This window comes from Phragmites australis, chromosome 1, assembly GCF_958298935.1.
Source record: "Phragmites australis chromosome 1, lpPhrAust1.1, whole genome shotgun sequence".
Lineage (NCBI taxonomy): Eukaryota > Viridiplantae > Streptophyta > Magnoliopsida > Poales > Poaceae > Phragmites > Phragmites australis.
In genome coordinates, this window is record NC_084921.1 from 19,333,344 (window position 1) to 19,360,736 (window position 27,393).

At 52.1% G+C, this 27,393-nt stretch overlaps 1 protein-coding gene across 2 annotated transcripts; it reads left to right on the plus strand.

Moving 5' to 3' along the window:
* The first annotated feature begins 1,794 nt into the window (after window positions 1-1,794).
* LOC133912226 (disease resistance protein Pik-2-like) lies at window positions 1,795-27,161 on the plus strand. Of its 2 annotated transcripts, none has more exons than XM_062354856.1 (3): window positions 1,795-2,740; window positions 24,582-26,583; window positions 26,670-27,161. In XM_062354856.1, the coding sequence occupies exons 1-2, from the start codon at window positions 1,923-1,925 to the stop codon at window positions 26,569-26,571; spliced, it is 2,808 nt and encodes a 935-aa protein (XP_062210840.1). In that variant the 5' UTR covers window positions 1,795-1,922; the 3' UTR covers window positions 26,572-26,583; window positions 26,670-27,161. The 2 variants fall into 2 exon arrangements, with proteins under 2 accessions (XP_062210840.1, XP_062210850.1); XM_062354866.1 differs by lacking the exon at window positions 26,670-27,161 and having other exon boundaries at window positions 24,582-25,600; window positions 25,711-25,927.
* Window positions 27,162-27,393: the final 232 nt, after the last annotated feature.

Consider the following 27,393-nt stretch of genomic DNA (forward strand, 5'->3'; position numbering starts at 1 on the left):
ATATGGGTATATCCAATACTATGTTTTCTAACATGTGTCCACATTATTGATTTGATATCTCTATATCTATGATCTGTGAAACACGATCATCGATCAATATATGTGCTAGTCTGTGAATCATTATTATCCTTTATAATGATATAAGACTAGGGATCATTTAGAATAACATCACAATAAAATAAAGAGTTTCACAAACTAGTCACATACTTACTAATCAATTTAAATGATAATTATCTAATGAATCGAATAACATATTATTCAAAAATACATAAACATAGATGTAATATAATAATCTCTATGATTGCTTCTAGGGCGTATCACCAAAAACTATTTTATTGATTGTGGAGTAATGATGATCAACCATTTGATTAAGTAGAAGAATGTTAGATTGATCTCGACATGATTACGTCTTAACTAACCTAACCAAGATTTATTAACCTACGCGCCTTGATCGAAGACGGAAACCAAAATCAGTTTTGGTCTCGAGTCGCTAGTGCCAAATAAAAGGCGCGAGGAGGCCACCCACGATCTGACTTTCGTTCATGAGGTGAGACTCACCAAACATTAAAAAACCTAAGAACACCGATCCTAAGTGGCACTATTGTGACCCGAAGGCTATCATCAACGCTAACATGTCGTCAGCAACTTCACCGGCTACCTCTCCAGCGATCACCGACAATACCAACGAGCAGCTACGTCAACGTACTGATCCTTATCACTATTCCTCCCCAAGCGACCGAGGTTCTCACTAATGCGTCCCCCAAATCAATGTACCTAATTCTACATTAATATTGCGCATTCATGTAATTAGGCTATGCAATTAATGTTAATTTGTTCATCTAAGCTTACACTACTTTATTTGGGGATTGATACAGGGGGCAGGGTCTTACATGTGGACACCATCGAACGCCAGCACGGGCCAATAATATAACATTGTACTGCAAATTTCAATATACTAAATCATTTGTTTGAAAAATCATGATAAAATTCACGAGGAATCTTTCGTCCTGCTGAAAAAGACAGAATATGTCGCTTGCAAGATGTGGAAAAATTCTTTCCTTACGGAAAAAACTGATAAAAGATTTTTGTTCCCGTCAGCTAACAACCTATATGCTCCATTATTGACCAAGTGCCACGAGGAATCTTTCCCCGTTCTGATGAAAGACAGAAGATGCCGCTTGCAAGTGGTACACAAATTCTTTTTTCCTTATGGAAAAAACCGATAAAACTCTGTTGCTCCTGTCAGCTGACAACCTACACGCTCCATTATTGAGCAAGTGCCATCAGAATTTTTTTCCCTGTTGATAAAAGATAGAAGATAGGTGTCGCTTGCAAGAGCTAGCCAAATTATACTCCCTCCGATCATACATACATGTCATTTTGAAAAATATTCGATTAAACTTTTAAACTTTTAACTAACACTAGCTTTCAAAATATTTAGTTTGAAAACCTTAAAATAATACGTGTAGATTTGTTTTGAAAAAATATTTTTATAATATCATAAACGCAATAGATTTTATAGATATATTATAATAGATAATAGTGATCAAAGCAATACATTAGAGATCATATCTTATTTAAGATCTCTAATTCAAAATGACATGTATTATGATCGGAAGGAATATTTCCTTCTAGAAAAAACTGATAAAAGTTTGTTGTTCCTGTCGGTTGCCAACCTATACGCTCCATTATTGAGCAAGTGCCACGAGGAATCTTTCGCCCTGCTGATAAAGGACAGAAGATGTCGCTTGTAGGAGGTACAAAAATCGTTTTTTCGCCCTGCTGATAAAAGTTTGTTGCTTCTGTTAGCTGACAACCTACACGCTTCATTATTGAGCAAGTGTGCTTTTTCTACATCGTTCTTCCTGTGAGCTGACTTCTCTATACGCTCCACTACTGAGCTTAGAGAGAGAGAGAGAGAGATGGAGGCTCAAGGTGCCATGGGCTCCCTCTTGACGAAGCTCGCTGATCTGCTCGCCGACGAGTGTGGTCGTCTTAAAGGAGTCCGCCGCGAGATCCGCTTCCTCCGGTCCGAGATGAACAACATGCAAGCACTGCTCCAGAAGTGCACCGCAATGGAGCATCCTGACATCCAAGTGAAGGCCTGGACAAAGGAGGTGAGGGAGCTCGCATACGACATAGAGGACTGCGTGGACAAGTATGTCCACAAAGTCGGCACCGGCGAGCACCATGGCCTGGGAGGTATCAAAGGGTTCTTACGCCAATGCGCCTGGCGTCTGAAGACGCTGCGCGCTAAGCACCACATCGCGAACCAGATCCAAGAACTGAAGGCCCGTGTCATCGAGGTGCGGGAGCGGCGTGAGAGATACAAGCTTGATGATGTTGCTTCCAGTAGTTCCAGCAGTTTGCCGAGAGATCCTCGCCTCTGCGCTCTTTTTGTGGAGGAGGATCATCTCGTAGGCATTGATGGACCAAGGGACGACCTAGTGAGCTGGCTAGTGGAGGGTGACACTGGGAGCATAAGGCGTCGCAAGGTGCTGTCCATCTTCGGCTTTGGCGGTTTGGGCAAGACCACACTTGCCAACGAGATCCGCCGCAAGATTGAAAAGCAGTTCGACTGTCAAGTTCTTGTTCCTGTTTCCCAGAAGCCGGATTTCAAGAAAATTCTCTGGGATATACTCCGTGGCATAAATAAGAAAGATGATGTTATCAAAGAGACAGAAACATGGGATGAGAGAAGGCTTATTGAAAAGATCAGAGAAATCCTACAGCATAAGAGGTACTTATATGATATCTAAGCTCCTGCATATTGTCATATTATGAGTATATCAATCCTAACATATATAACACCAGTGTTGTGATAGCAAGGGCTGGTTTGCGTTTGTTGCATTGTGCTGCATAAGCTAGTTAGTTATATGAATATTTGCTACAGTGCTAAACCAGCATTATTATGACCCTTTTCTTTGCATGACTGGATTTGCCGTGGGACATGGCTGACTAAAGCATGTGCTTCCAAACTATTTTTATAACATAGGGTATAATATCATGTATCATCCCACAAAATTTGAACCAAAAAAAGACAAATTTCATTATTGGTTGAACTGCCTAGTTTTTATAGTTGATGAAATTTTGTATGGGGTTAAGTGGACAAACTGTATAATTGGGGTAGTAAATGATAATTTTCACTACATTTCATTATATATCTAAAGAATGACGTTAACCTTATTATCCTACTAAATTCTATTGGGTTAGAAATTAAAGAGAACTGAATATTATTAAAAATTGCATCATGGGTGACCCTAACAATTTATCCAAATAGTTTTTTAGTTCCTATTGTACTCTCATGCCTAAAATTTACTAAAGAGCATCGTAACCATTGAAATTATGGCACAATTGACCAGGTTTAATGGCCGACGGAATTCTTCATGTTGAAGAGCCTAGTGACAAGTATCACCATGAAGATTTTTTTAAACAAATCAAGGGGAACAGTCCCTTCCGATTTCTATTATCAGAAACCACAAGTTGGTACAGAAACGAAAAGGAATAAACAACCGAACTTTTAAACACTCTCACAACACAAGCTGCTACCCCAAACCGGGGAGCAATCACAACCACCCCTAGCCTAAGAGCGAAGTATCAGCGATCACCCAGGTTTACAACCTGAGATAATGAAAAACATAACCCTGTTTGCATACAGTTTCGCATATATATTTCCAGTCAGACTTCATTTGCAGCAAGAAAGCTCCGAAGATAAGACTTGCTCTTTTTTTCTTCTTTTCTCAGTCCTGAATCCGCATCACCACCGGTCTCCATCCTTTGCTGGCAGCAAAAACCTCACCCGCGACTTGTCCGAGCAAACTTGCCTCCCACCCCAGAAGCTCTTTGTTTTGTGCTTTTATTGCAATATTGACCATGTTTATAGCCAATGACACAAGTAAAACAATATATCTGTTGGGTCAGTTGGCAAATTATTCTTGAAACATGCTACATTCCTTGTCTTCCATATGGACCAGAAAACCGCAACAACCCCAACCATTAGGAAGGGAACGAGAACGGAGAGGGGAATCAGAAAGGGAAACGAAATGAAGGGTATATAGTTGAGGATGGTCTTAGCAATTTGATTTCACCTTTGAATTTCTTTATCCAGCTACTACAAAGTTAATTAAGAGAAAGAAATCGGTTGGTGTTCAAAACCAAAAGCCACTTTGACCACATTCCAAATGAATCTGGCTAAAGGACACTGAAAGCATAAATGATCAATGCTTTCTTTATCCCCACAGAACTGACGCTTATCATTTCCTTTCTTCCAACCTCTTCTAATCAAATTATCTTTGGTCAGAATGCTCTTTTTGAGCACCAACCATGACGATAGGTAGTATAAAATTACCGTATACGATTGTTCTGTACATATACAGATCCTCAAAGGTTTCTTATATTCTCGGGGCATATGTTCGTGTCAGGAAAAGGAATATTTAGATGTATGGAAACTATCCGCAGGTACCGAAGTATCCCGAAAATAAAATGTCTATCTCTAAGGATAACAGAATCCTACTTGAAAAAAGAGTCTGGAGACTACAAGGCAACCCCCATATATATACGGAGCCAAGGGACCCTACGGAGGATTAGCCAGAAACCATAAACCGAAATAAAAGAGCAAGCCAAACAGAAGCCACAAGCACTCCAAGAGCCCCAAGCCTTTGTAATCACGATCTACATCAACATATCGCCGAGACTACGCATGAGGAGCCCTCGACTAGGTTTAGCTCCCATCTAGACTAGCCAAGACCCCCCTTGTATTCTGTCTCGAAGATTAATACAAGAACACAAAATGTATGACTGTTATCCTTCGGGAGGCCTGAACCTATGTAAATCTCTATTTTTCGGTGCACGATTTGGCAGGAGGGAGTATCCCACACTCTAATGTTGTATTCATAAGATCAGCGGTTTACTAATCGTCAACAGCTAGTGCCATCCGTGGGGATCATGACCAAAGATGCCAAATCTTCTCCACACAACATGTCGCCAACTCCACCCATGTCTACACCAAGAATAGGTTTATCGGACGAGGGGTTCTACGATAACTTTGCCCTCTCGCCCGACAAGAATCCGATGATCAATCGGGTGGATCTAGGATACGATCTTCCTGGTGACAAGTCCATCGAGGAGGTAAATCATTTTATGGATCAGTGTGCCTGAGACTATGGCATTGAGCTCGAATCGGTCAATGACCAAAACGATTGTGCAAGCGACGTTCATCGCAAGTCAGGATCTTCCCCCGTAGCTTATGGTAACATGGATTGTCGAAGAACCTATCCGGAGGCATCCTCTTATGACAAGTCCATGGTGGATGTGGACTCCTCCTCTAGCAAAGCATACCCCCGAGAGGTCTTCGCCATTGGGGACGGAAGCTTCACTCTATCTAATCTAGGTGATAATCCGACAAATTCATGAGATATCGTTGATCCGGCTGGGGGAAACAATAATCTACCCCCACTGACAACAATGTCTCATGACCAGATCCAGAACCCTACCGGGAATGCGGATCCTACCACTCTGCTCCATTAGCAAGGTGTCTGGTGTTTCAGATCTGGGGTAGCTCAAAGGCTCCTAAGTCTACAAGATGCTCTTCGACAACTACCCACTACAGATCTGTCTACCCCCAAGGGCAAGAACTGGCTCAACCTGATGGACGATCTCGTTGAGCAAGCATAGGAGCAGCTAAGACCTCTCATCAAGCAGCGGCCGCTAACAGTTCTACCCAGGGGAAGTCTCACGCCAGTCCTTCTCGTGATGAATCAGATCCTAAAAGACTTAATCCTCGAAATCAAATAGGCCGGGAGGAAAATCGAGCTCATCACCGCCGCAGGACCTCACTGATCAGAAACCATCCTGTTACCAACCTACCCCTACTGGCAGACCACCCGTAATTACCCGAATCAATCAGGGTGCCATCAATGGGTACCAGACCTTCTCTTCAGATCTTCAGAGGGTTGACTGGCCGGCTCAATTCTGACCTGGGTCAATTGAGAAGTACAACAGGACCACCAATCCCGTTGGGATCCTCAAAATCTCCACTATAGCTATCCAAGCGGTTGGGTTATGGTCAATTACCTTCCCACAGCTCTTGAAGGGTCGACAAGGACCTAGCTAACCAACCTACCACTAGGAATGATATACTCATGGGAGCAGCTTTGTGACCTTTTTTGGCTAACTTCCAAGGCACGTACGTTCGTCCCGGCAAGAAGAATGACCTTTTTTGTGTTGCCTAGACGGAGAAAGAAATCTTGCATGAGTTCGTCCGATGCTTCAGCAACACCCAGAACACCATCTAGAAGAACCGATGCTGATGTTATCTAGGAATTTATCCAAGAGATTAGGATCCATCGATGTGCTAAAGATGTCACCATGGAAGAGCCTACTATGATCCAGGAACTAATGGAAATAGTTAACAAGACTACCAACGCTGAGGAGGCTCTCCTGTTCATCAAAGAAAGGGATCAAGGCATCCAACACCCTCAACTTAGACTAGATGATGACTCATCGAGGGGCAAGTGCAAGAAGAAAACCTTGAAGGGAGGCAAAGGTAACAAAACTAAAACTGATAAAGTTTTGGCAGATCTTCCTGATGCGCGTCCCAACAAGCGTCCCGGTTCATCCCGAGGCAAGAGCAATCAACTGGGCACTAGCGAACGCTCTGGCAAGCCCTGGTGCGACTTCCACCAAACCGACGGCCACAGCCTGCAGCTATGCCGCATCTTCCAGAAGCTGGTCAAGGTTGAGGTCAACAAGGTTAAGTGGAAGGAGACTCAAGTCGCGACCCAGAGTAGGGACTCCAGCTCCAGCAAGGACTCGGACCAGCTATCTTACTAGGAAGGGGACAGAACCATCGACCACATGTTCGATGGCTAGGCATTCTATGAATCTAAAAGACAGTAAAAGACAGTGGCCCTTGAAGTACTGGCAGTTGTCCCCAAGAATCGCCAGGCCGTCAAGTGCTCAAACATCGAAATCTCCTTCGACCAAGATGATTACCCGGAGAACTTCGTATGACCAGGCTGCTCCCTAATAGTGGTCAAGCCCATGATCAACAATTCCAAGGTTACCGGAGTGCTAATTGACAGAGGAAGTTCCCTCAACATCCTCTCCATGGGTGCACTCGATGTGATGTAGATCTCTCGATCTGCCATCAAGCTGTTACTCAGGCCTTCAATGGCATAGTACTCGGATCTTTAACCATGCCTATCGGCCAGATAACACTTCCCATCACCTTTGGAAAGCCTGACAACTTCTGAACGGAGAAAATTCTATTCAACATGGTCGATTTTGAGACAGCATACAGTGTCATCTTAGGGCGACCAACCTTTGCCAAATTTATAGCTGTCGCGCACTACACCTACTAGTGTGTGAAGATTCTAGGGTCCGAGGGAGTCATCACCGTCCGGGGCTGCACCAAAACAGGTCTACGTTGCGACAAGCGGAGTCTTGATATGGCGGCACAGCACCAACCCGACAAGGAGACTAGGAACTCGAGGCCCAAAGTGACCGTGAAGTCTCATGGAAACATCAAGATTATTCCTCTGAACCTAGCGGAGCCATCCAAGACTGTCTGGGTCAGCTCCAACCTGAAATAGAAATTGGAACTCAAGCTAATCACCTTCCTTTGGGCAAACACCGACGTGTTTGCATGGCAACTGTCCGACATGTCTGCTATCCCTAGGGAGGTGATTGAGCACAAGCTAGTTGTCCATCCTGACGCCAAGACCATCAAACATAAGCTCTAGCGGTTCACACCTGACCGAAAGGAAGCAATTAAGGAGGAGATCCAGAGTCTCTTGAAGGCAAGATTTATCAGTGAGGTGGAGCATCCCGAGTGGCTTGCTAACCCCATCATGGTTAAAAATTCAAATGTCAAGTAACGCATGTGTGTGGACTTTACCAACCTCAACAAAGTCTGCTTGAAGGATGACTTCCCTCTACCTCAAATAGATCATATAGTTGACTCTACTTCCGGGTGCGACTATCTAAGCCTTCTTGATGAGTACTATGGTTATCACCAGATCAGTTTGTGTCCAGAGGATGAGGAGAAAACCTCCTTGATAACCCTTTTTGTGGTATTTTGCTATGTAAAGATACCTTTCGGATTAATAAGCGTCAACGCTACATACTAGCGTGGCATCACTACTGTAGAAACCCTCATCTGTATCGGTTCAAATCGTCATCAGTGGCGGGTTTTGAACCAACACTGATTGCTCGATACTGATAGTCACTGACTATCAGTGCCGAGTATGGAACCGGCACTGAAAATCACTATCAGTGCCGGTCGGAGCCACCAACTGGCACTGATATTCGGTCTCGATTAAATATTTTTCGAGCCAAAAAAGCTTCAAAAATATATTTCGCGACCAGAGGCTGCTCACCCAACTGCACCCAACATTCGCAAAATCACGTGATATTCTCTCTCATGTGGCAACCAGGACTCGAACTCATGACCTCACAACATTCGCACGCATGAACCCTCTAACCATGTCAGCTATCGTCCGTTCGTGAGTATAGTATCAAAATAAATCTAGTTAACATCTTCTGACCGAACGTTTGAATGGCTATTTGGACATCTAAATGACCTCAAATGAAAAGGTTATCAACTACAAAGTTGTACATCTCGTCGATTTCTACAATATTCATATAAAGTTTGTCTCCATCTGACTTCATATTTCAAGTTTGTGTCCAATCCGTGTAGTGTTCAATCAAACAACCATAACTTTTGCATACGGAGTCCGATTTCGATGTTCGACGTCTACTTTGTTAGCTAACATGGAGGCGCATCCAAAACAAATACAGGTCTTTAGACCTGTACACTTCTTGACCCCCCCCCCCCCATAAAAAAGGCTCAGAACACCCTCGATAGGGCCTCTGAAGTTTTTCATCGAAAAATGACCTTCTCCGATTTACATGGAAATTTTTTGAGACATAGTGTTTCATCTGAAAGTTAGTGCTGCGTAAACATTTCATCCATCCGAGTTACCAAACTAACGATAAAAATCTTTGAATGTTACAGATTTCATATTTATGGTTAAATATGTGGCCTTTTCAATGATTCCTACTAGTTTTACACTAGATCTAGCACTTTAGTTTGTGACCCTGTGTGTGGTTCCTTCGACAGTCTTTATTGGTTTATTTGTGCATCTATATTGCTTCATATAAAAAAGTGTTCAACTATAAAGTTGTAGATCTCATTGAGAGCTACAATTTTCATATAAAGTTTTGAATTTATGAATTTTTTAATGTGAGTTATCATCAACCACTGCTGCAACTTTGTTATAACTATTTGGGCATGTAAATGACCTCAAATTAAAAGGATTTCAATTACAAAGTTGTAGATCTCATCGAGAGCTATAATTTTCATATAAATAACTCTTTATGACCAAGTTACATATGTGGTGTTCTGTAGTAGTACATGCAAATAACTCTTTATGACCAAGTTGGCTGAAACGTCAAAGCCTACATCGATGACCTTATCGTCAAATCCAACCTACAAGAAACCTTCAATAATCTATGCAAGCACTGGGTTATTCTGAATCTAGAGAACTACACATAAAACCCTATCCAGGGACCCGAGTTATCACTTGAAGAAATAACATGTCATAATCTTTCTCTTTGTTGGGCTATGTTTTTGATCTGTCTTAGACTCATTTCACATACTGATAGGGCCTTCACGATGGCTAGTATAAAACTACCATATACGATTGTCCTATACCTATACAGATCCCCTAAGGTTTCTTGTATTCTCGAGGCATACTGTCGGTGAATCAGGAACCAGGGGTCCCCGAATCCCGAGGCCAGGCCAGCAATCCGCCACGTGGCGCCAACCCGCGGGGTCACCTCCGCAAGGTAAAAAAGACTAAGTCCCAGGAGAGAGTGCTCGGGGCCACAGTCAGTGGTCCCCGAGTACCCGGGTTACCCGACGATCTGCGAAGACTAAGTGACGGGAAGAAAGTGCTCGGGGAGGTAAACGGCGACCCCCGAGCGCCCAAGTCCCCCGACGACCAGGAGAACCAAGTACCAGGAGGGGTGTGCCCAGGCCTGCGAGCAGTAGCCCCCGGGGCACCCGAGTACCCCGAGGGCCCACTGAAGGAAGTTCCTGGAGAGAGGGCTCGGGGCTGCGAGCCGCGGCCCCTGAGCACTCGGTTCCCCGAGGATCCGTACAAACATGCCCGGGAGAGAGTGCTCGGGGAGGTGAATAGTAGCCCCCGAGCACTCGATTCCCCGACGACCAAGGAAGGGCATTCTTGGGAGAGAGTGCTCGGGGAGGTGAACAGTGACCCTCGAGCACTCGGTCCCCCGACGACCCAGGAAGCCCCTCCGTCAGTGGCCCCCACAGGGGTCCAGCGATGAGGTGTCAGCAGGTGAAAGGCCTGAGGTCGGATTTAAGAGCGCGCGTGGCCTGTCACCTCCAACTGCTCCTGCCACGCTCGGTGTCAGTTCCTGCCATATTCTAGCAGAAGGGTGTAGGGACATTAAACGCACGGGTCCCATCCCGTGCCATCTGGCGCGCCTCGGGATAACGTCACAAGGGACGAGGCGTTCCGTCTGTCGCGCTGCTGTGGCAGGAGAATAAGACAGGGCGGGCACGCCGGGCCGTTTTGTGGCTGCCCGGTGGTTCCTCTCCACGGTGCCCGTTGCCAGTGCCATTATGGCGACTGATGACCGGGCGCGGGGCGCGTTTTCAACCTCGTCACTTCGCACAGAGGCTATGATGACGCCCTTTCTATTTATGGTGCCTTGGAACTTGTGCCCTCCCATTCGGGGCACGCTACTACCGGCGGGTATTTAAAGCAGCCGGCAGCACGGACAAAAACAAGTCTAAGAAGAAAAAGTCGGAGAAGTAAAAAATCTCTGAACAAGCGAAGTATGTTGAAGCGCTCGAGCTGAAAAAGCCCGGCAAGCTCTGCACGGTTGAAGAAGTTAAGGAAGTAGAGAAGATCGAGAAGTCCAAGAGCACCCAAAGCCAACAGATACACATATACTGAAGAACTAGGAGCCCCAGGCTCTAGGATAGACAAACATTCTTGTAACTAGCACATTCCTCAGAGACATTCTCAGGACATTTATAGCATCCATACAGGAGTAGGGTGTTACGCCTCCGTACGGTCCGAACCTGTCCAAACCCCCAGCGCATTTACTTCATTCCGCACTAGATCATTCCACCCTGCCAGCCATCGCATTCATATCCATTTATTTCTCAGGCAAACTTATTCAGAATCATCCCCCCGGCCCAATCTCTAAAAAGGGGTCCCTCAGGATCCCTGCGACAGGAGTTAACCCTCCGACAGCTGGCGTGTCAGGTAGGGGGGAAGCATCCTTGAATTTGTTTGTTTGTTTTCTCCTGCAGAAAAAATGGCTGGTGGTCATCGTCTCCGGCGCTCTGGAGGCCCCAGTCGCTGTTGCGTCCCAGCAGCAGCCACGATCTGCACGCACGATGTTCCTCTCTCAGGAGGACCATGGCGCTGGGCCTAGCAGGGCCGCCGCCGCCGTCCTCGGTGCACCATCCAACCCCCAGCAGGTGGCAGAAACTCCTGCCGCCAGGTCCGCGTGTGGACAGCGCCGAGCGTCGCTGCGGCGTAGGCTCGCCTTTGGTGAGGCCAGTCCCGGGAGCGCGCTGCTTGCGGCGCAAGCAATCCATAGGCACCCGCCAGTCCAGGCGGCAGGGGAAACCCCGGAAGGCCGTTGGCTCCAGGAAGTAGCCGCCTTAGTCGGCACAGCCCACCACCAGGTGCTGGCCGAAAGTTCCCGCGCTACCTCACACCTTGGCGTAGCTAAGACCGGCCCATCATCAGGTGGCGGTCGCACTAGCCGGGGGGCCTCCAAGCAGAGCGCTGCCCCCCTGACCACTACCGGAGCCCAGGACCTCCGCTTGCACCTCAACGAGCGGAGGGGCATCGAAGATGCGCGCGTCACCCTCGAGCGCTAGCGGGAGACCCGGCATGAGGCTGAAGCCGAGGACCAGGCCTCCTTTTGCTGGCCCATGATCGTCAGGGCTCCCCGCCTCACCGGCGTTCACCGCCCAAGGGCGCTGCCCGCGCCGCAGGGAATGGCACCGGTTGCCGAGCCTTCACCAGTGAGCTCCGCCGGGTCAAATGGCCCACCAAGTTCTGCCTCGAACTGCCGAAGAAGTACGAAGGGTCCATCGATCCCGTCGAGTTCCTCCAGATATACACCACCGCTGTCCAAGCAGCTGGCGGCAGTGAGAAGGTGATGGCCAACTACTTTCATGTCGCCTTAAGGGGCTTTGCCCGCTCTTGGCTTATGAACTTACCCCCAGGATCTATGAGCTCCTGGGATGATCTTTGCCACCAGTTTGTGGCTAACTTTCAGGGCACATTTACGCGCCCTGGCCTGGAGTGCGACCTCCACACCGTCAAGCAGCAGGAGGGGGAGACGCTGCCATGCTTTATTCAGCGCTTCAGCCAGGTCCGCAACACCATCCCGCGGATAACCCCCCACGCTATCATTGTCGTGTTTCGGCAGGGCATCCGCGACGAGCGGATGCTCGAGAAGCTAGGCACGCACGATGTCAAAACCACCGTGGAGCTTTTCACGCTGGCCGACAAGTGCGCCAAGGCGGCGGAAGCTCAGGCATGGCATGTTCCACGCCCTGAGCACCCCGCCGCCGATCAGCCAGGTCCTTCCCGCTCCGACTGGCGAGAAAAGAAAAAGAGAAGGAGGCGCGAGGCTGTCCCCGTCAAGCCAGGCCAGGGCCCCGCCCGTGGGCCAGCCCAGGAACCCGACCACAGGCAAGCGCGCCGGGCGACCGCCGACAGATGGCATGCGACCATGAGGGCTCTCGCCCGAGCCCCTCCTAAGGCTCCAGCTCCCGCAAGGGCTTCCACTCCGGCAAGGGCCCCCGCTCCCGCGGGGCCCAAGCTGGGGAAGTGGTGCTCGATCCACCAGACCAGGTGGCATGACCTCATGGAGTGCCGCACGGTCAAGGGCCTCATCGAGCACCGCCAGAGGGACCGCGAGGAGCCCTGTAGGGGCGGCGACGAAGGAGCCGTCCCCAACAACCCAGAGCTCAGCTTCTAGGAACCAGAGCACACCGTCGCCTTCATCGATGGAGGCGCGTACACGCCCTCCTCCCGCCGCAGTGTCAAGAGGCCGCATGGCCCCTGAAGTGGTCGGATGCCCCAATCACGTTCAGCATGGCCGACCACCCCGCCAGTACTGCAGGCGTGGGGCAACTACCCCTGGTAGTGTCCCCCACCATCTGCAATGTGAAGGTCAGCAGAGTGCTGATCGACGGAGGCTTTCGAGAAGCTACAGGTGCCCTCCAAGTGCCTAAAGCTGTCGCTCCCCTTTTACGGGGTGACACCTGGGCACTCCCTGCCCCTCGGGCAGGTCGAGCTGCCCGTGACATTCGGGAGCCGGGACAATTTCCGAACGGAGAATGTCATCTTCGACATCATGGTGCTCCCCCTCCCCTACAACGCCATCCTCAGGCGCCCGGCGCTCGCTGGGTTCATGGTGGCCACACACTACGCGTACCTCACAGTTAAGATGCCGGGCCCAGCGGGCCCCATCTCCGTGTCCGCCGAGACCAGCAGCGCCATCTCCTGCACTGAGCAGTTATACTCGGCCATGGTCTCAGCTCGGGCCGAGGTCGAAGGTTGTCCAGGGGCCTGGGACCCTCTTCATCCAAACCCCAACTCGCTGGCGACGCCTCCGTTTCTACTAAGGAGGTCGTGGTGGGCGAAGACGCTTCCAGGTCGTCCGAATCAGCGGTGACCTGGGCAGCGAATAGGAAAGCGCGCTCGTCACCTTCCTCCGGGCTAACGTCAACGTGTTTGCATGGCAGCCGTCCGATATGCCCGGGATCCCTAGGGAGGTGATCGAGCACCACCTGGCTGTGCGCCCAGACACACGCCCGGTGAAGCAGAAAGTCCAGCGGCAGGCGCCCGAGCGCCAGGAGTTCATCCGGGAGCGAGTCAGTAAGCTCCTTGACGCCGGATTCATTCGAGAAGTCCTCCACCCTGAGTGGCTGGTGAACCCAGTCATCGTCCTGAAGGCCAACGGCAAGCTCCGCATGTGCGTGGACTACACCAATCTAAACAAGGCTTGCCCAAAAGATCCTTTTCCTTTACCCCACATAGATCAGATTGTAGATGCAACCGCGGGATGTGATCTTTTGTGTTTTCTAGATGCAAACTCTTGTTATCACCAGATTCGTATGGCCATAGAGGATGAAGAAAAAACTTCTTTTACCACTCCGGTGGGGACTTATTGCTATGTATCGATGCCTTTTGGTTTGCGCAACGCTGGGTCTTCTTTCCAGCGCGCTATCCGCATCACCCTTGACTCGCAGGCTGGCCGCAACGTCGAGGCCTACATCGACGATCTCGTAGTCAAATCCCGAGACCGCGTCACCCTACTCGAAGATCTTGCTGAGACTTTCAACAGTCTCCGCACTACCCGCCTGAAGCTCAACCCCGAGAAGTGCGTCTTCGGGGTGCCTGCGGGCAAGCTCCTTGGTTTCTTGGTCTCCAACCGAGGGATCGAGGCTAACCCAGAGAAGATCTAGGCCATCGAGCAGATGCGACCCCTGGCTCGACTCAAGGAGGTGCAGCGTCTCGCCGGCTGCATGGCGGCCCTCGGGCGCTTCATCTCCAAACTTGGGGAGCGAGGACTCCCCCTCTTCAAGCTTTTGAAGAAGACCAGTCGTTTTGACTGGACGCTGGAGGCTGAGCAGACCTTCCACAATCTGAAGAAGTACCTCACCTCACCGCCCGTACTGGTGGCCCCCTCTGAGGGTGAGCCACTACTGCTCTACGTGTCGGCCACTCCTCAGGTCATGAGCATGGTACTGGTGGTGGAGCGCGATGAGTGCTTGGGGCAAGATGCTGGGTCCCAGCTCCCGGCCGCCCCCAAGCACTCCCATGTACTCTCGGCTCCTCCCGTCCACTTGGCTCCCCATGAGCAGGGGGTCGAGCCCGAGCACTTGGCTCCTCCCGACCAGGGAGTCGAGCCCGAGCACCCGGCCAGTCCCGACCACATCGCCGAGCTCGGGGGCTGTGACAGGCCCTCGGGTGAAGCCGCAGTCCGGGCCCGCCGCGTACAGCGACCGGTGTACTTCGTCAGTGAAGTCCTCCGGGATGCCAAGACAAGATACCCCCAAGCCCAGAAGCTGCTCTACGCCGTGCTCGTTGCTTCCCGGAAGCTGCGCCACTACTTCCAGGCGCACAAGGTCTTGGTGGTTACCACGTACCCACTGGGGCCCATCCTCCGGAACCGAGAAGGCACCGGGCACGTCGTCAAGTGGGCAGTGGAGCTGGCGGAGTTCGACCTGCACTTTGTCTGCCGCCAGGCGATCAAAAGCCAGGCGCTCTCCGACTTCGTGGCAGAGTGGACGCTCGTCCCCGATGTCGATCAAGAAGAAATTTCCACATATCCCGGGCACAATGCGCCCAGGTACTGGATTATGCACTTCGACGGTTCCCTCACGCTGAAAGGCACGGGGGCCAGAGTGGTTCTCACCTCCCCGACGGGTGAAGAACTCCAGTACGTCGTGCAACTGTAGTTCCGAGCAACCAACAACATGGCGGAATATGAGGGCCTCATCGCTAGCCTCCGAGCCACAGTGGGCCTCGGGATTCATCGCCTCCTGGTCAAGGGAGACTCCCAGCTGGTGGTCAACTAGGTATCGAAAGAATACCAGTGCACGGATCCTCAAATAGCGGCGTACGTGGCGGTAGTCAGGAAGCTGGAGAGGCACTTCGACAGCCTGGAGCTGCGATACATCTCTCACCGCGACAACGCTCTGGCCGATGACCTTTCTCGCCTGGCCTCCTCCCATGCGCGCGTCCCTGTCAGAGTCTTTGAAGAAAGACTCACACGGCCTTCCGTCCTGCCTGCCGAACAAGACGAAGGGGAAACCTCGAGCTCAATTCAGGGGACCCCGGCGGAGCCCTCAGTGGGAAGCGCCGACAGTGTGCTGCCGCCCGGCGAGTGCGCTGTGCTTGCTGGCTATTCTCAGGATGCCTCGTGGATGGACGAGATCCAAGGGTACTTGAAAGAAAAGTTCCTCCCCGAGGATGATGCCTCTGCTGAAAGAGTTGCTCGGCAGTCCAAACACTATGCCATAGTAGATGGGGATCTCTACCGGCGTGGCGCAGGCGGCGTCCTCCTGAAATGCATCACCCGGGCAGAAGGCGGCGAGCTCTCGCTGAGGTCCACAAGGGCGAGTGCGGTGGCCATGCATCATTCTGCACGTTGGTCGGGAAGGCCTTCGGGCAAGGTTTCTACTGGCCTATAGCCCTCCAGGATGCTTCCAAGCTGGTTCGGTGCTGGAGGGCGTGCCAGTTCCACGCAAAGCAGATTCACCAGCCAGCTCAGGCTCTTCAAACCATCCCCCTATCATGGCCTTTCGCCCGAGCAATCGGGGGCTATGAGTACCTCTATGTCGCCATCGACAAGTTTACCAAGTGGCCGAAGGTAGTTCCAGTTATCAAGGTGACCAAGAACACGGCGCTCCAGTTTATCTGCGGTATCACCAGTCGCTTCGGTGTTCCGAACCGGATCATCACCGACAATGGCACTCAGTTCACAAGTGCCCTATTCGGGGACTACTGCGAGGACCTCGGCATTAAGCTCTGCTTCTCCTCTGTCGCTCATCCTCGGAGCAATGGGTAGGTCGAGTGCGCCAACGCGGAGATACTGAAGGGGCTCAAAACCCGGACCTACAACGTGCTCACAAAACACGGGAAAGGGTGGATCGACAAGCTGCCTGCCGTGCTATGGGCCAATCGGACCACGCCAAGTCGCGCTACCGGGGAGACTCCTTTCTTCCTTGTGTATAGCGCTGAGGCGGTCCTCTCCTCCGAGCTCACTCTAGGCTCCCCTAGGGTGCTAGCCTACTCTGAAGGCGAACAGGAACAGCGAAGGCGCGACGACGTTGACTACTTGGAAGAGCGCCGGCGGCGTGCCGCCGTCCGAGCAGCCCGCTACCAGCAAAGCCTACGGCGCTATCATCAGCGTCACATCCGGGCCCGGTCTCTCGAGGTGGAGGATCTAGTTCTCCGACGTGTCCAATCGCGTGAAGGAAGGAATAAACTGTCCCCTATGTGGGAAGGCCCCTTTACCGTGATCGGTGTCCCGCGAGAAGGCTCCTTTCGACTGGCTGCAGAGGATGGGCAACCGCTCCCCAACGCGTGGAACATCGAGCATCTGCGCAAATTCTTCCCGTAGATGGCATGTATGCGTGCTCAGGTCAACCAGCCCCCCCCCCCCCCCCCCCGCGCCCAAGTTGACCGGGGGCTACCACTAACCGGGTAAATCACCCAGTCTTGTAAAAATTGTCAATACAATATATATGTCATCAATGTGCAGTTCTTATGTCAAATTTTATTTTTCTGGAAACCATATGTTTAATCTGTCAGGTGAGATGCTCGATTGTGCGAGAAAAAATTTGCTCTCTCATTTTCCCCGTTGATAAAAGAATCCCGATCGGTATGCGCGCGAGCAGTTGCTGCTGACTTATGTCTGTCGTGGTAGGCTGTGGTGTTCGGTGTCGTGGCAGTCCCCCAGGCATCACTGAGTCCCTGGGATTCTCAGGTAATCCTATCGCTCGAGCAAAGAGTAGTCCGGAGCCTAGTTCCCAGGATCGAGCTGTCGGTGCTCGGTCTGGTCTGTCATACCCGGGCGCCACCGAACCATAGGACCTCTGGGTTATGCCTCTGCATGTATAGTCCACCGGTCTGGGTATTCGAGAGGTCCCGGGTCGAAAACAAGAGCAGCCTATAATGAGTACCGCACTAACAGAGCGCACCAAGCAAAGAATCTTTCTATTTTTCTCGAATCACAGATCAACAATCAAAAGCAAAAGCAGCTCGACCGCTCGGGCCTCGTTGCCCAGGTCGCTGCTCGGGCCTAGGGGTCCTCAGGTGGTCCTACTGCTCAGGCGTGAGTGCTCGGGATCACCTGGTCCCGGGCTCCCCATCACGCTCCCCAGTGCTCGGGTGTTCCAGCCGAAGGAACCAAGTTCCGGGGCACCCCGAGCTCGGGGCACATACCTCTCCTAGATCAGTCGGCCGAAAAGCTGACAGCTGTCCGGTGAGTGGTTAAATTCATACGAATCTACAGTCATTAAATATATTGTTCCCGAGTTATCCTTGGGGCCCTCGTATTCTAATCTGTTCGGCGAGATGGTCTCCTCACGCACAAAACCCTGCCACGTGTCCGCTTTTCTCGGAACGATAGAACAGATAATAGAAAGGTGTACCGTACGAACGGCGATGTCTGACCGAAGTCCTTCATGGTGGTCGTGGTGTTCGGTCCGCTTAAAAGGCCTCGGGCACTACCAAGCCTCTAGGGTTCTCGGGTCATCTCACTGCTCGAGCAAAGAGCGGTCGGGAGCCTAGACCCTGGGGCGGGCTGTCGGTGCTCAGTCCGGTCCGTCCTAGCCCGGGCACCACCAAACCGTGGGGACTCTTGGTCGCATTTCCGCCCGCACGTGTCTCCAGTCTACTTGTTTGAGTGGTCGCAAAATGGGAAAGTGTTCATTGGTCCTGGCGTGCTCCGTGCTGGATCGACCTATCTCCCGAGCAAGGAAGTTCGTGCCTTTGTCTTTTGACTTAGCCGCTGCGGACTCACGAGGGCTCGAAGGCTGAACGCGCAAAGAAGGCCTCACTGCTCGGGCGACGAGTGGTCGGGGCAACTTCGTTCTCGGGGAGGGAAAGGTCGGGCTCGGTCTGACTAAGTACTCCCCGGGACATCAAGTGAAAAGAACAGAGACTTCATCAAGCAGTTGAAAGAACACTGGAGTTGCGACCCCAAAGAAAGGCTTCCGTTATATTCACAAGAAAGGACAGCTATTCTGAGGGATCACTCCCATATTTACATCAAGTCAAAGAAAAAGAAAATTACAAAACCCTAATCTAAGTCAGAGCCGTCGAGCTCGGAAGATAGCGGGGCCTCCTCGCCGCTGCTCCCCGGGTCCGGAGTCGGCGGCGCCTCCCGCGTGAAGCAAGCTGCCACCTCGGCGGCGACGCTCCAGACTGCTTCCCGGGCGACCTCCTCCTCAGCCTCGACCACCCCTTCCCGAGCTGGTTCCAGCGAGAAGTTCAGATCCCGGCTCCGGTAGCAGGCCAGGACGTGCTCGGCCACCGCTTGGGCCAAGCCACGCCCTTCCCAGGCGGCTAGCTCCTGCGTGGCCTAGGGAAGCGCCTCGAGTCGCTGGCTGATTTTCTTGAAGCCAAGGGCGATGTGGCCGATACCCGTCCCCTTCGCTCCCACGTGGACTCGCCCGAGCCCAGCCACCCTCACGGACCTCCGTGCTTGCCGAAGGATGTCTTCCATCATCAGCTTCACATTGGTCCGTTCGGCCCTGGCGGTCTCGAGCTCGTCCTTCATGTTCTACAGCCGCTCCTCGAGGCTCAGTCCCTCAGCCGTGTTGGTCGAGGCGGCGCCGGGCACCGGGGCTTCGGCCTGCTTCACCTGCTCGGCAAGGGCAGAGAGGGCCTGCTCACGGGCAGTCAGCTCTGACTCCCACATGGCGGCCCGCTCCTCCCGAGCAGCTAAGGCCACCAACGCCTCGGCAGCCTCCGTCTCCCGGTGGATCAGCAGCTCCTCCCGGGCGTCCAGATCCGTCGCCGTGATGCCGATGTCGGTCTCACGGATCGCGACGTCCTCCTCCCGGTGCTGGAGCTCCTCCTCCCGACGCTGGAGTTCGGTGCGGCTCTACTCAACCTCACCTTTCTGGCGGGCCAAGTCCTCCAGGGAGGCCTCCACCATCCTCTCCTTGGCGAGTACCTCAGCGGCCAGCTGCCGCGATGTCTCGGCCAGGCGGGCGGCTTCTTCTTGCTCCTGCACGGCCTCCGTGCGTATGCCCTCCAGGGCCTCCCACTCCGCCTCTATCGCACGCCGCTCATTCTCGTTGATGGCGTGCGCCGCGGCGACGCGGCCCTCAAAAAGGCGTCTGCCCTCGGCCAGCCGCTCCCTCTCCTCAAGAAGGGCAGTGCGGCCCGCCTCAAGCTGCATCTTCTCCCCCGCCACGGCTGCCTCCAACCGCTTGATCACCTCCCGGGCGCTTCCTAGCACGTCTGGGAGGGGTTCTGCAGGCCGGCTGGGCGACGGCTGGGCGCTGGGTCCCCTGCGAGCCCCCTCCGAGGGGCTCGGGGTCCCCGAATACTGTCACGCAGGCACCGCCATCAACGAGGCCATCCGCCCCGCACTCGATGTGCTCGGGGCGAGCTCCGCCGGTGCCGGTTGCTCGAGCGCGGCCTCTGCCATCGGCTCGGGGCAGGGCGGCACCTGTGGATCTGCTTTGACCGACGCGCTCTGCGGCTCCAGCTCCTTCGGCATGCTCAGCGGCTACGGCTCCATCGGCGCGCTCGGCTCAGGCACACTCGACTCGGGGGCTGGAGCTGGCCTTGGCACCTCCGGCCGTCCTTGGTCTCCAGCGGCGTCCGTAGGCGGCTTGAAAAGGAAAATAAGGTCAGTCTCCGAACTCACTTCGGGCAAGGCATGCTAAGGGAAAAGGGGAGAAACTTACGCAGTTTTGGGTCTTCAGTATTGCCATCTTGATTCCAGGATCCTGTATTCCGGGCCCGACGGTTTGGCCCGGAATCCCCCCTCCTCCTCTTCTGCGAGGGGCTCTGTGGGGCCGCAGCGCGGTCTCCAGGTTCCAGACCAAGCCCAAGCAGATCAAGGTCTGGTTCCAGAACCGCAGATGCCGCCTCTGTCGCCAGCCCCGCGCCGGACGATTGGCCGCCCTGGCCTCCCTCCTTCGCGCCAGGTGACGGCGACGACGAGGACGTCGGCGTAGGAATGAAAGTCCGGGGGCGCTTCCCTTTGTCCCCCAGCGCTGTCGCCGCCCCGATGCCAGCGGTGCCTCCTCCACCGGCCTGGCGGCTGCTGCCTGCAGCAGCCCCACGGCTGGCCTGCGGCCCGCCACCAGCGGCGCCCGGGCTGCCGGTCTGCGTCGGGCCGCCTGCGGCCCCCTCGTCTCTCATCTGTGGCCCCCTCGTCGCTCATCTGCGGCCTGCTTCTGGCGGCGTCCCCGTCGGGGCTGCTCGGAGCGCGGCCGGTTGCCTCATCCACCCTGGGAATCTGAATGGTCCCGGGGTTCCGGCGCCCTGGCCGGTCGACCAGCCCCTGGGCGTCAAACTCCGGCAGCGTCGCTTGCAGCGCCACCCGGTTCGGGTCGACGCAGAGTGCCAGCTCCTTCCATGGAAGCTCCGCCCGGCCCAGGTCATCCACTCCGGTTACCACCCAGAGCAGGCCCCTCAACGCCACATCGTCGAGGTCTCACTCCGCGCCGATCTGGGTCCTGGTGATGTCCTAGGGGCCCGTGTACACCCAGCAGGGCCGGGCCCGCTCCCGCAGAGGCACCGGGCGGCGGCACAGATAGTCCGCCACCACCATCACCGAAGTGAGCCCGACCTAGCGCAGGAAGTCAATGCGGTCCAGGACCGGCTCCATCCGCTCGTACGCCGGCGGCATCGCCTCCCAGGTTGGCTTCTTCTCCGCTGCCCTCTCCGGCAGCGTCAGGCGGTCATGGGGGCAGATGTCGACATAGAACCAGTAGCGCCGCCAGTCGTCCCATTTGCTCCACAGCACCTGGGGAATGTACTGCTCCCCCAGGCCGTCCCGCAACTGAAAATTGCAGCAGCCAGCGACGTCAGCAGTGGAGAAGCCCCTCTTCTTCCCGGCCGGCCGCAGCATGAAGAAGTGTCGGAAGAGCGACACCAACGGTGGCACCCCCACGAACATCTCGCAGAGGTGGGCGAAGACCGCCAAGATGACGACGGAGTTCGGGCTGAGATGCACCAGCTGGATCCCGAACGTGTCGAGGATCTAGAGGAAGAAGGTTGAGAACGGCGGCACCAGCCTAGCCGCCATGAAGGAGGTGAAGAGGACGATGCGCTCCCGCCGGTCCGTCACCGGCAGGAAGCTCGCCGGCGTCACCACCGCGGCCTCCCGCTGGCCTTCAGGCACCATCAACTTCCGCACTTTGTCCGCCGCCTCCTCGTTCACGAGCCGAGACTGGCAGTATGCTGTCAGGTGTCTTGTCGCGGCGGCTTCCTCCCGCTCTCGTCATCTTGTCAGGGTGGGGGATGATTTGGAACGGTGGGGGAAAAGTGGTGCTCTAATCGCCTAAGGGAGGATGAGGGCTCAGGAGCGCAAGGAAGATGAAGATTTGATCGCAAAGATGGCGTAAAGAGGGGGGCGGTTCGCTCCCCTCCTCCTTTTATACTCCAGGGAAATTCAAACGTCGCCTGCCTCGACCAGCGCAACCGTCAGGCGAATCTCCCTCGGGCCGCACGGTTGTCAGCGGTTGCCAGCCGCCCGCCTCGTTATCACGCACCTCGGGAGTCAGCTGGACGCACGTCCGTTCGGCTCCCCGCTGGGCCGTACCAGAAGCCCGGACCGGAAGGGCCAGCGCCTAAGAGTGCGCCGCGTGGCGTCGGTGCTGGGTTCAGCCTCGTTGACGACGAAGGGCCCATCCGCAGTCTCTGGGCCATCGCCTGCCAATGGGCCCAGGGGCTGTTGTCGGTGAATCAGGAACCAGGGATCCCCGAATCCCGAGGCCAGGCTAGCAATCCGCCATGTGGCGCCATCCCGCGGGGTCACCTCCGCAAGGTAAAAAAGACTAAGTCCCAGGAGAGGGCGCTCGGGGCCACAGTCAGTGGTCCCCGAGTACCCAGGTTCCCCGACGATCTGCGAAGACTAAGTGATAGGAAGAAAGTGCTCGGGGAGGTAAATGGCGACCCCCGAGCGCCCAAGTCCCCCGACGACCAGGAGAACCAAGTACCGGGAGGCGTGTGCCCGGGGCTGCGAGCAGTAGCCCCCCGGGCACCCGAGTACCCCGAGAGCCCACTGAAGGAAGTTCCGGGAGAGAGTGCTCGGGGCTGCGACGACCCAGGAAGCCCCTCCGTCAGTGGCCCCCACAGGGGTCCAGCGATGAGGTGTCAGTAGGTGAAAGGCCCGAGGCCGCATTTAAGAGCACGCGTGGCCTGTCACCTCCAACTGCTCCCACCACGCTCGGTGTCAGCTCCTGCCATATTCTGGCAAAAGGGCGTGGGGACATTAAATGCACGGGTCCCATCCCGTGCCATCCGGCGCGCCTCGGGATAACGTTGCAAGGGCCGAGGCGTTCCATCTACCGCGCTGCTGTGGCAGGAGAACAAGATAGGACGGGCACGACGGGCCGTTCTGTGGCTGCCCGGTGGGCCCTCTCTACGGCGCCCGTTGCCAGTGCCATTATGGCGACTGATGACCAAGTGCGGGGCGCATTTTCAACCCCGTCACTTTGCACAGAGGCTATGATGATGCCCTTTCCATTTATGGTGCCTTGGAACTCGTGCCCTCCCATTCGGGGCACGCTACTACCGGCGGGTATTTAAAGCAGCCGACAGCACGGACAAAAACAAGTCTAAGAAGAAAAAGTCGGAGAAGTAAAAAAATCTCTGAACAAGCGAAGGAAGTTGAAGCACTCGAGCTGAAAAAGCCCGGCAAGCTCTGCACGATTGAAGAAGTTAAGGAAGTAGAGAAGATCGAGAAGTCCAAGAGCACCCAAAGCCAACAGATACACACAGACCGAAGAACTAGGAGCCCCAGGCTCTAGGATAGACAAACATTCTTGTAACAAGCACATTCCTGAGAGACATTCTCAGGACATTTGTAGCATCCATACAGGAGTAGGGTGTTACGCCTCCGTGCGGCCCGAACCTGTCCAAACCCCCAGTGCATTTACTTCATTCCGCACTAGATCATTCCACCCCACCAGCCATCGCATTCATATCCATTTATTTCTCCGGCAAACTTATTCAGAATCATCCCCCGGCCGAATCTCTAAAAAGAGGTCCCTCAGGATCCCTACGACAGGAGTTAACCCTCCGACACATACGTCCGTGCCTGAGAAATTAATCCTTAAACCTATGAAAACTGCCCGCATGTACCGGGATATCCCGTAAACAAGAAAGTCTATCTCTAAGGATAACATAATCCTACTCGGAAAGAAGTTCGAAGGATACACGAAAACTTCCATATATATACAGAGCTAGAGGACCCTGCAGAGGATAAGCTACAAGCCAGAAACCAGAAGCCATAAGCCGAAAGAAAAAAACAACCCAAACAGAAGCCACAAGCGCTTCACAAGCCTCCAACGACTTCTGTAATCGCGATCTACATCAACATCTCATCGAGACTACAAACGAGGAGCTGGTTAGGTTTAGATCCTATCTAGGCTAGCCAAGACTCCACTTGTAATCTGTCTCGAAGATTAATATAAGAACATAAGGTGTAGGGCTATTATCCTTCGGGAGGCTAGAACCTATATAAATCTCTATTTTCCGGTGCATGATTCGGCAGAAGAGAGTATCCCCTACTCTAATCTTGTATTCATAAGATCAGTGGTTTACTAATCGTCAACAAACCATAAAAAGACTTGTCTTGACAGGGACTTAAACTTTCCACAAACATTTTTATATGGGACTCTAATAGCATTGATATTCTATCAATTCTTATTACACAAATGTTTCCATCTAATGGATTCACTTGACAATGCATGCCTTGTCTTGTTCTTTTCAAGAGCTATGGTAAACCTTTTTCTTTCACATACTATTGAACAGGTACCTCATCACAATTGATGACGTGTGGTCTATCGCTGCATGGGATCAACTGAAATGCGCCCTACCGGAGAATGATAATGGTAGCAGAGTAATTACTACAACACGCATCGAGTCTGTAGCCAATGCGTGTTGCTCTCTTCCTGGTGATCGATGCTACAAAGTTGAACCACTTAGTGACTTCCACTCAACAAGTCTATTTATCAAAAGAATTTTTGGCTCTGAGGATGGATGCCCTGTTCAACTTGAGCATGCTTCAGCTGAAATCCTACAAAAATGCGGTGGCCTCCCCTTTGCTATAGTTAGCATAGCCAGCTTATTGGCTAGCAAGTTGATCAAGACGAAGGATCAATGGGAGAAAGTCAGTTCGTCTATAGGATCTGCGTTAGGAAAAGATCCTGATCTCGAGGGCATGAAAACTATATTGTCTCTCAGTTATAATGATCTTCCCCACCATCTCAAAACTTGTTTACTCTATTTGTGTATATTTCCTGAGGACGAGTACATTGAAAGAGATACTTTGGTAAGAAGATGGATAGCTGAAGGATTCATCAATGAAGAACGTGGGCAAACTGTGGAGGATGTTGCTGAAAGCTATTTCAACGAGCTCATTAACAGGAGTATGATCCTACCAGTGGACATTGGCTATAATGGAGTAAAGGCTTGTAGTCTGCACGATATGATGCTGGAATTTATCACTTCAAAGGCAATCGAGGAGAATTTTGTCATGATCGTTGGTCCTAATACAATGTCATCAAAACCAGAAGGTGTTGTTCGCCGGCTCTCAATTCAATATCATGGTCAGTTGGCACCACAAGAAATGCCATCGTTATCCCATGTTAGATCACTGAGCGTCTTTGGTAACTGCCACAAACACACACTGTCATTTGCTGATTTAAGGGTTTTACGGGTCCTGAATCTTGACTGTGTGTTGTATGATGTGGATGATTTGAAGATGATTTGCAAGCTACAGCAGCTCAAATATTTGAGACTAAATGCCTCTAAGCTTCCTGCACAAATTGGTGAGTTGCAATGTCTGGAGACACTAGAATGGACTATGTACTCATGGGGAATGTTGCTGCCCCAAGGAGTTACTCGGCTACAACATCTAAAGCATCTTCTTGTTGAACAGGATGGGAAGTTACCAGAAGGTGTCGGGAGCATGCAAGCGCTCCAGACACTCTCACGTTTCAATATTTGTGACAGTTCAATAACTGCAGTGCTTGAACTTGGCAAATTGAAGAACTTGAGAGAGCTCTCTGTATCATGGAATCTGGCTGAACCAAGCGATGCAAGATACAAGGAGTACTTCTTATATTCTCTCGCCAAATTAGGCCGCCACAGCCTCCGATCGCTAAACATTGAGAGTGAAGCAGTTATCCCTGTTGATTTTTTGGCATCTCTGTCACCGCCCTACCTCCTTCAAAAATTCTGGATGTGGAACTCTTATTTTCAGAGGTGCCCCAAGTGGATAGCACCACTCAATAATCTTGCAGAGTTAAAACTTGATGTGTGGGAACTAGAGAACGAAGATCTGCACGTTCTTGGAGAGCTCCCAGCTCTACAGAATCTTCAGCTCTGGGTGGTCCCTCTCCGTAAAGAGAGGATTGTCGTTAAGGGAACAGGTTTCCGAAGCCTTTTGGCATTCCGCTTCTGGTCAGGATTACCATGCTTGACTTTCGAAGAAAGGTCCATGCCAAAGCTCGAAACCCTTGAGTTGTTTTTCAGTGCCTGCGGGGCAAAATCATATGGAAGAACACACTCTGGCATTGAGCACCTCCAGAGTCTTAAGCATGTCCAAGTTGAAATTTTTATGGATGGTGCCACAAAATCAAACATTGTGGCTGCAGAGCGTAAAATCAAGATCGCCGTCGCTAAGCACCTGAACAATCTCAAGACAAATATTGTTACTGGTATCTACGGCTACTATGGGGAGGTGATGAATGACGGCGAAGTTCTCCCTGCGCTTGAATCTGAGGGTGGTGATTGCTGACACTCAAATGAGGTAACAGTTCTAACGATGCTCGTTTCCGTTCATTTAATCGAGTCTTTAAAGACACAATTTAATCGCATTCTTTTGATAACATCCAGTGGGAACTAGTTACTATCAGATGGTGGTCAGTGCAAGTTCTTGCAGCGAATCAACTAAAATGTCATGAGAAACAATGAATGAATGCAAAGATATCTCCACGACATTCCAAGCGTCAGAAGGAAGTTTCAACTTTGAAAGAAGTTGTTACCCTTGCGTCAAAACAATTTTACTGTTCACAACTGGGGTGAATGGTAGGGATCCCAATATGGTACAAATTGTTGAGTGTTACTGCATCGAGTCTGGATAGCTATTTTGAATTGTAAAGGCTATTGTTAGAGTGCTTTCATCTCTAATGTTATTTTCAACTGTTTCCTCTCTTGAACTCAAATAACGGTATGAACCTTTGGATTAATCAACCTGAATTTGGTCCCGTTTGTCCTAATCTTTTTAGAGCATTGACTTTCTCATATTTATTTGGCCATTGTTCAATTCTGTTATTCCATCAAACTTCAATAAGCTCATTAAGGCCTGATTTCGCCCCTCAACCACATGTTCCAACTGTTAGCTTTGATGGGGCCATAGGGGATACCTGCAGGCACAACCTTGTAACCTGGGATCTTTTTTTAGTCTCTACTCCTGAGGTATAGATATAGTATCTGAACACTTGTAACCTGGGATCTGGAACTGTTGGTAGGCTTTCTTTTATTTTTCTTTGAAAGTTTCGGCCTCCTTGAATTGCAAGAAGAGCTCCCTTAGTTCCCATTTGTCATGTGCATGCAAAGG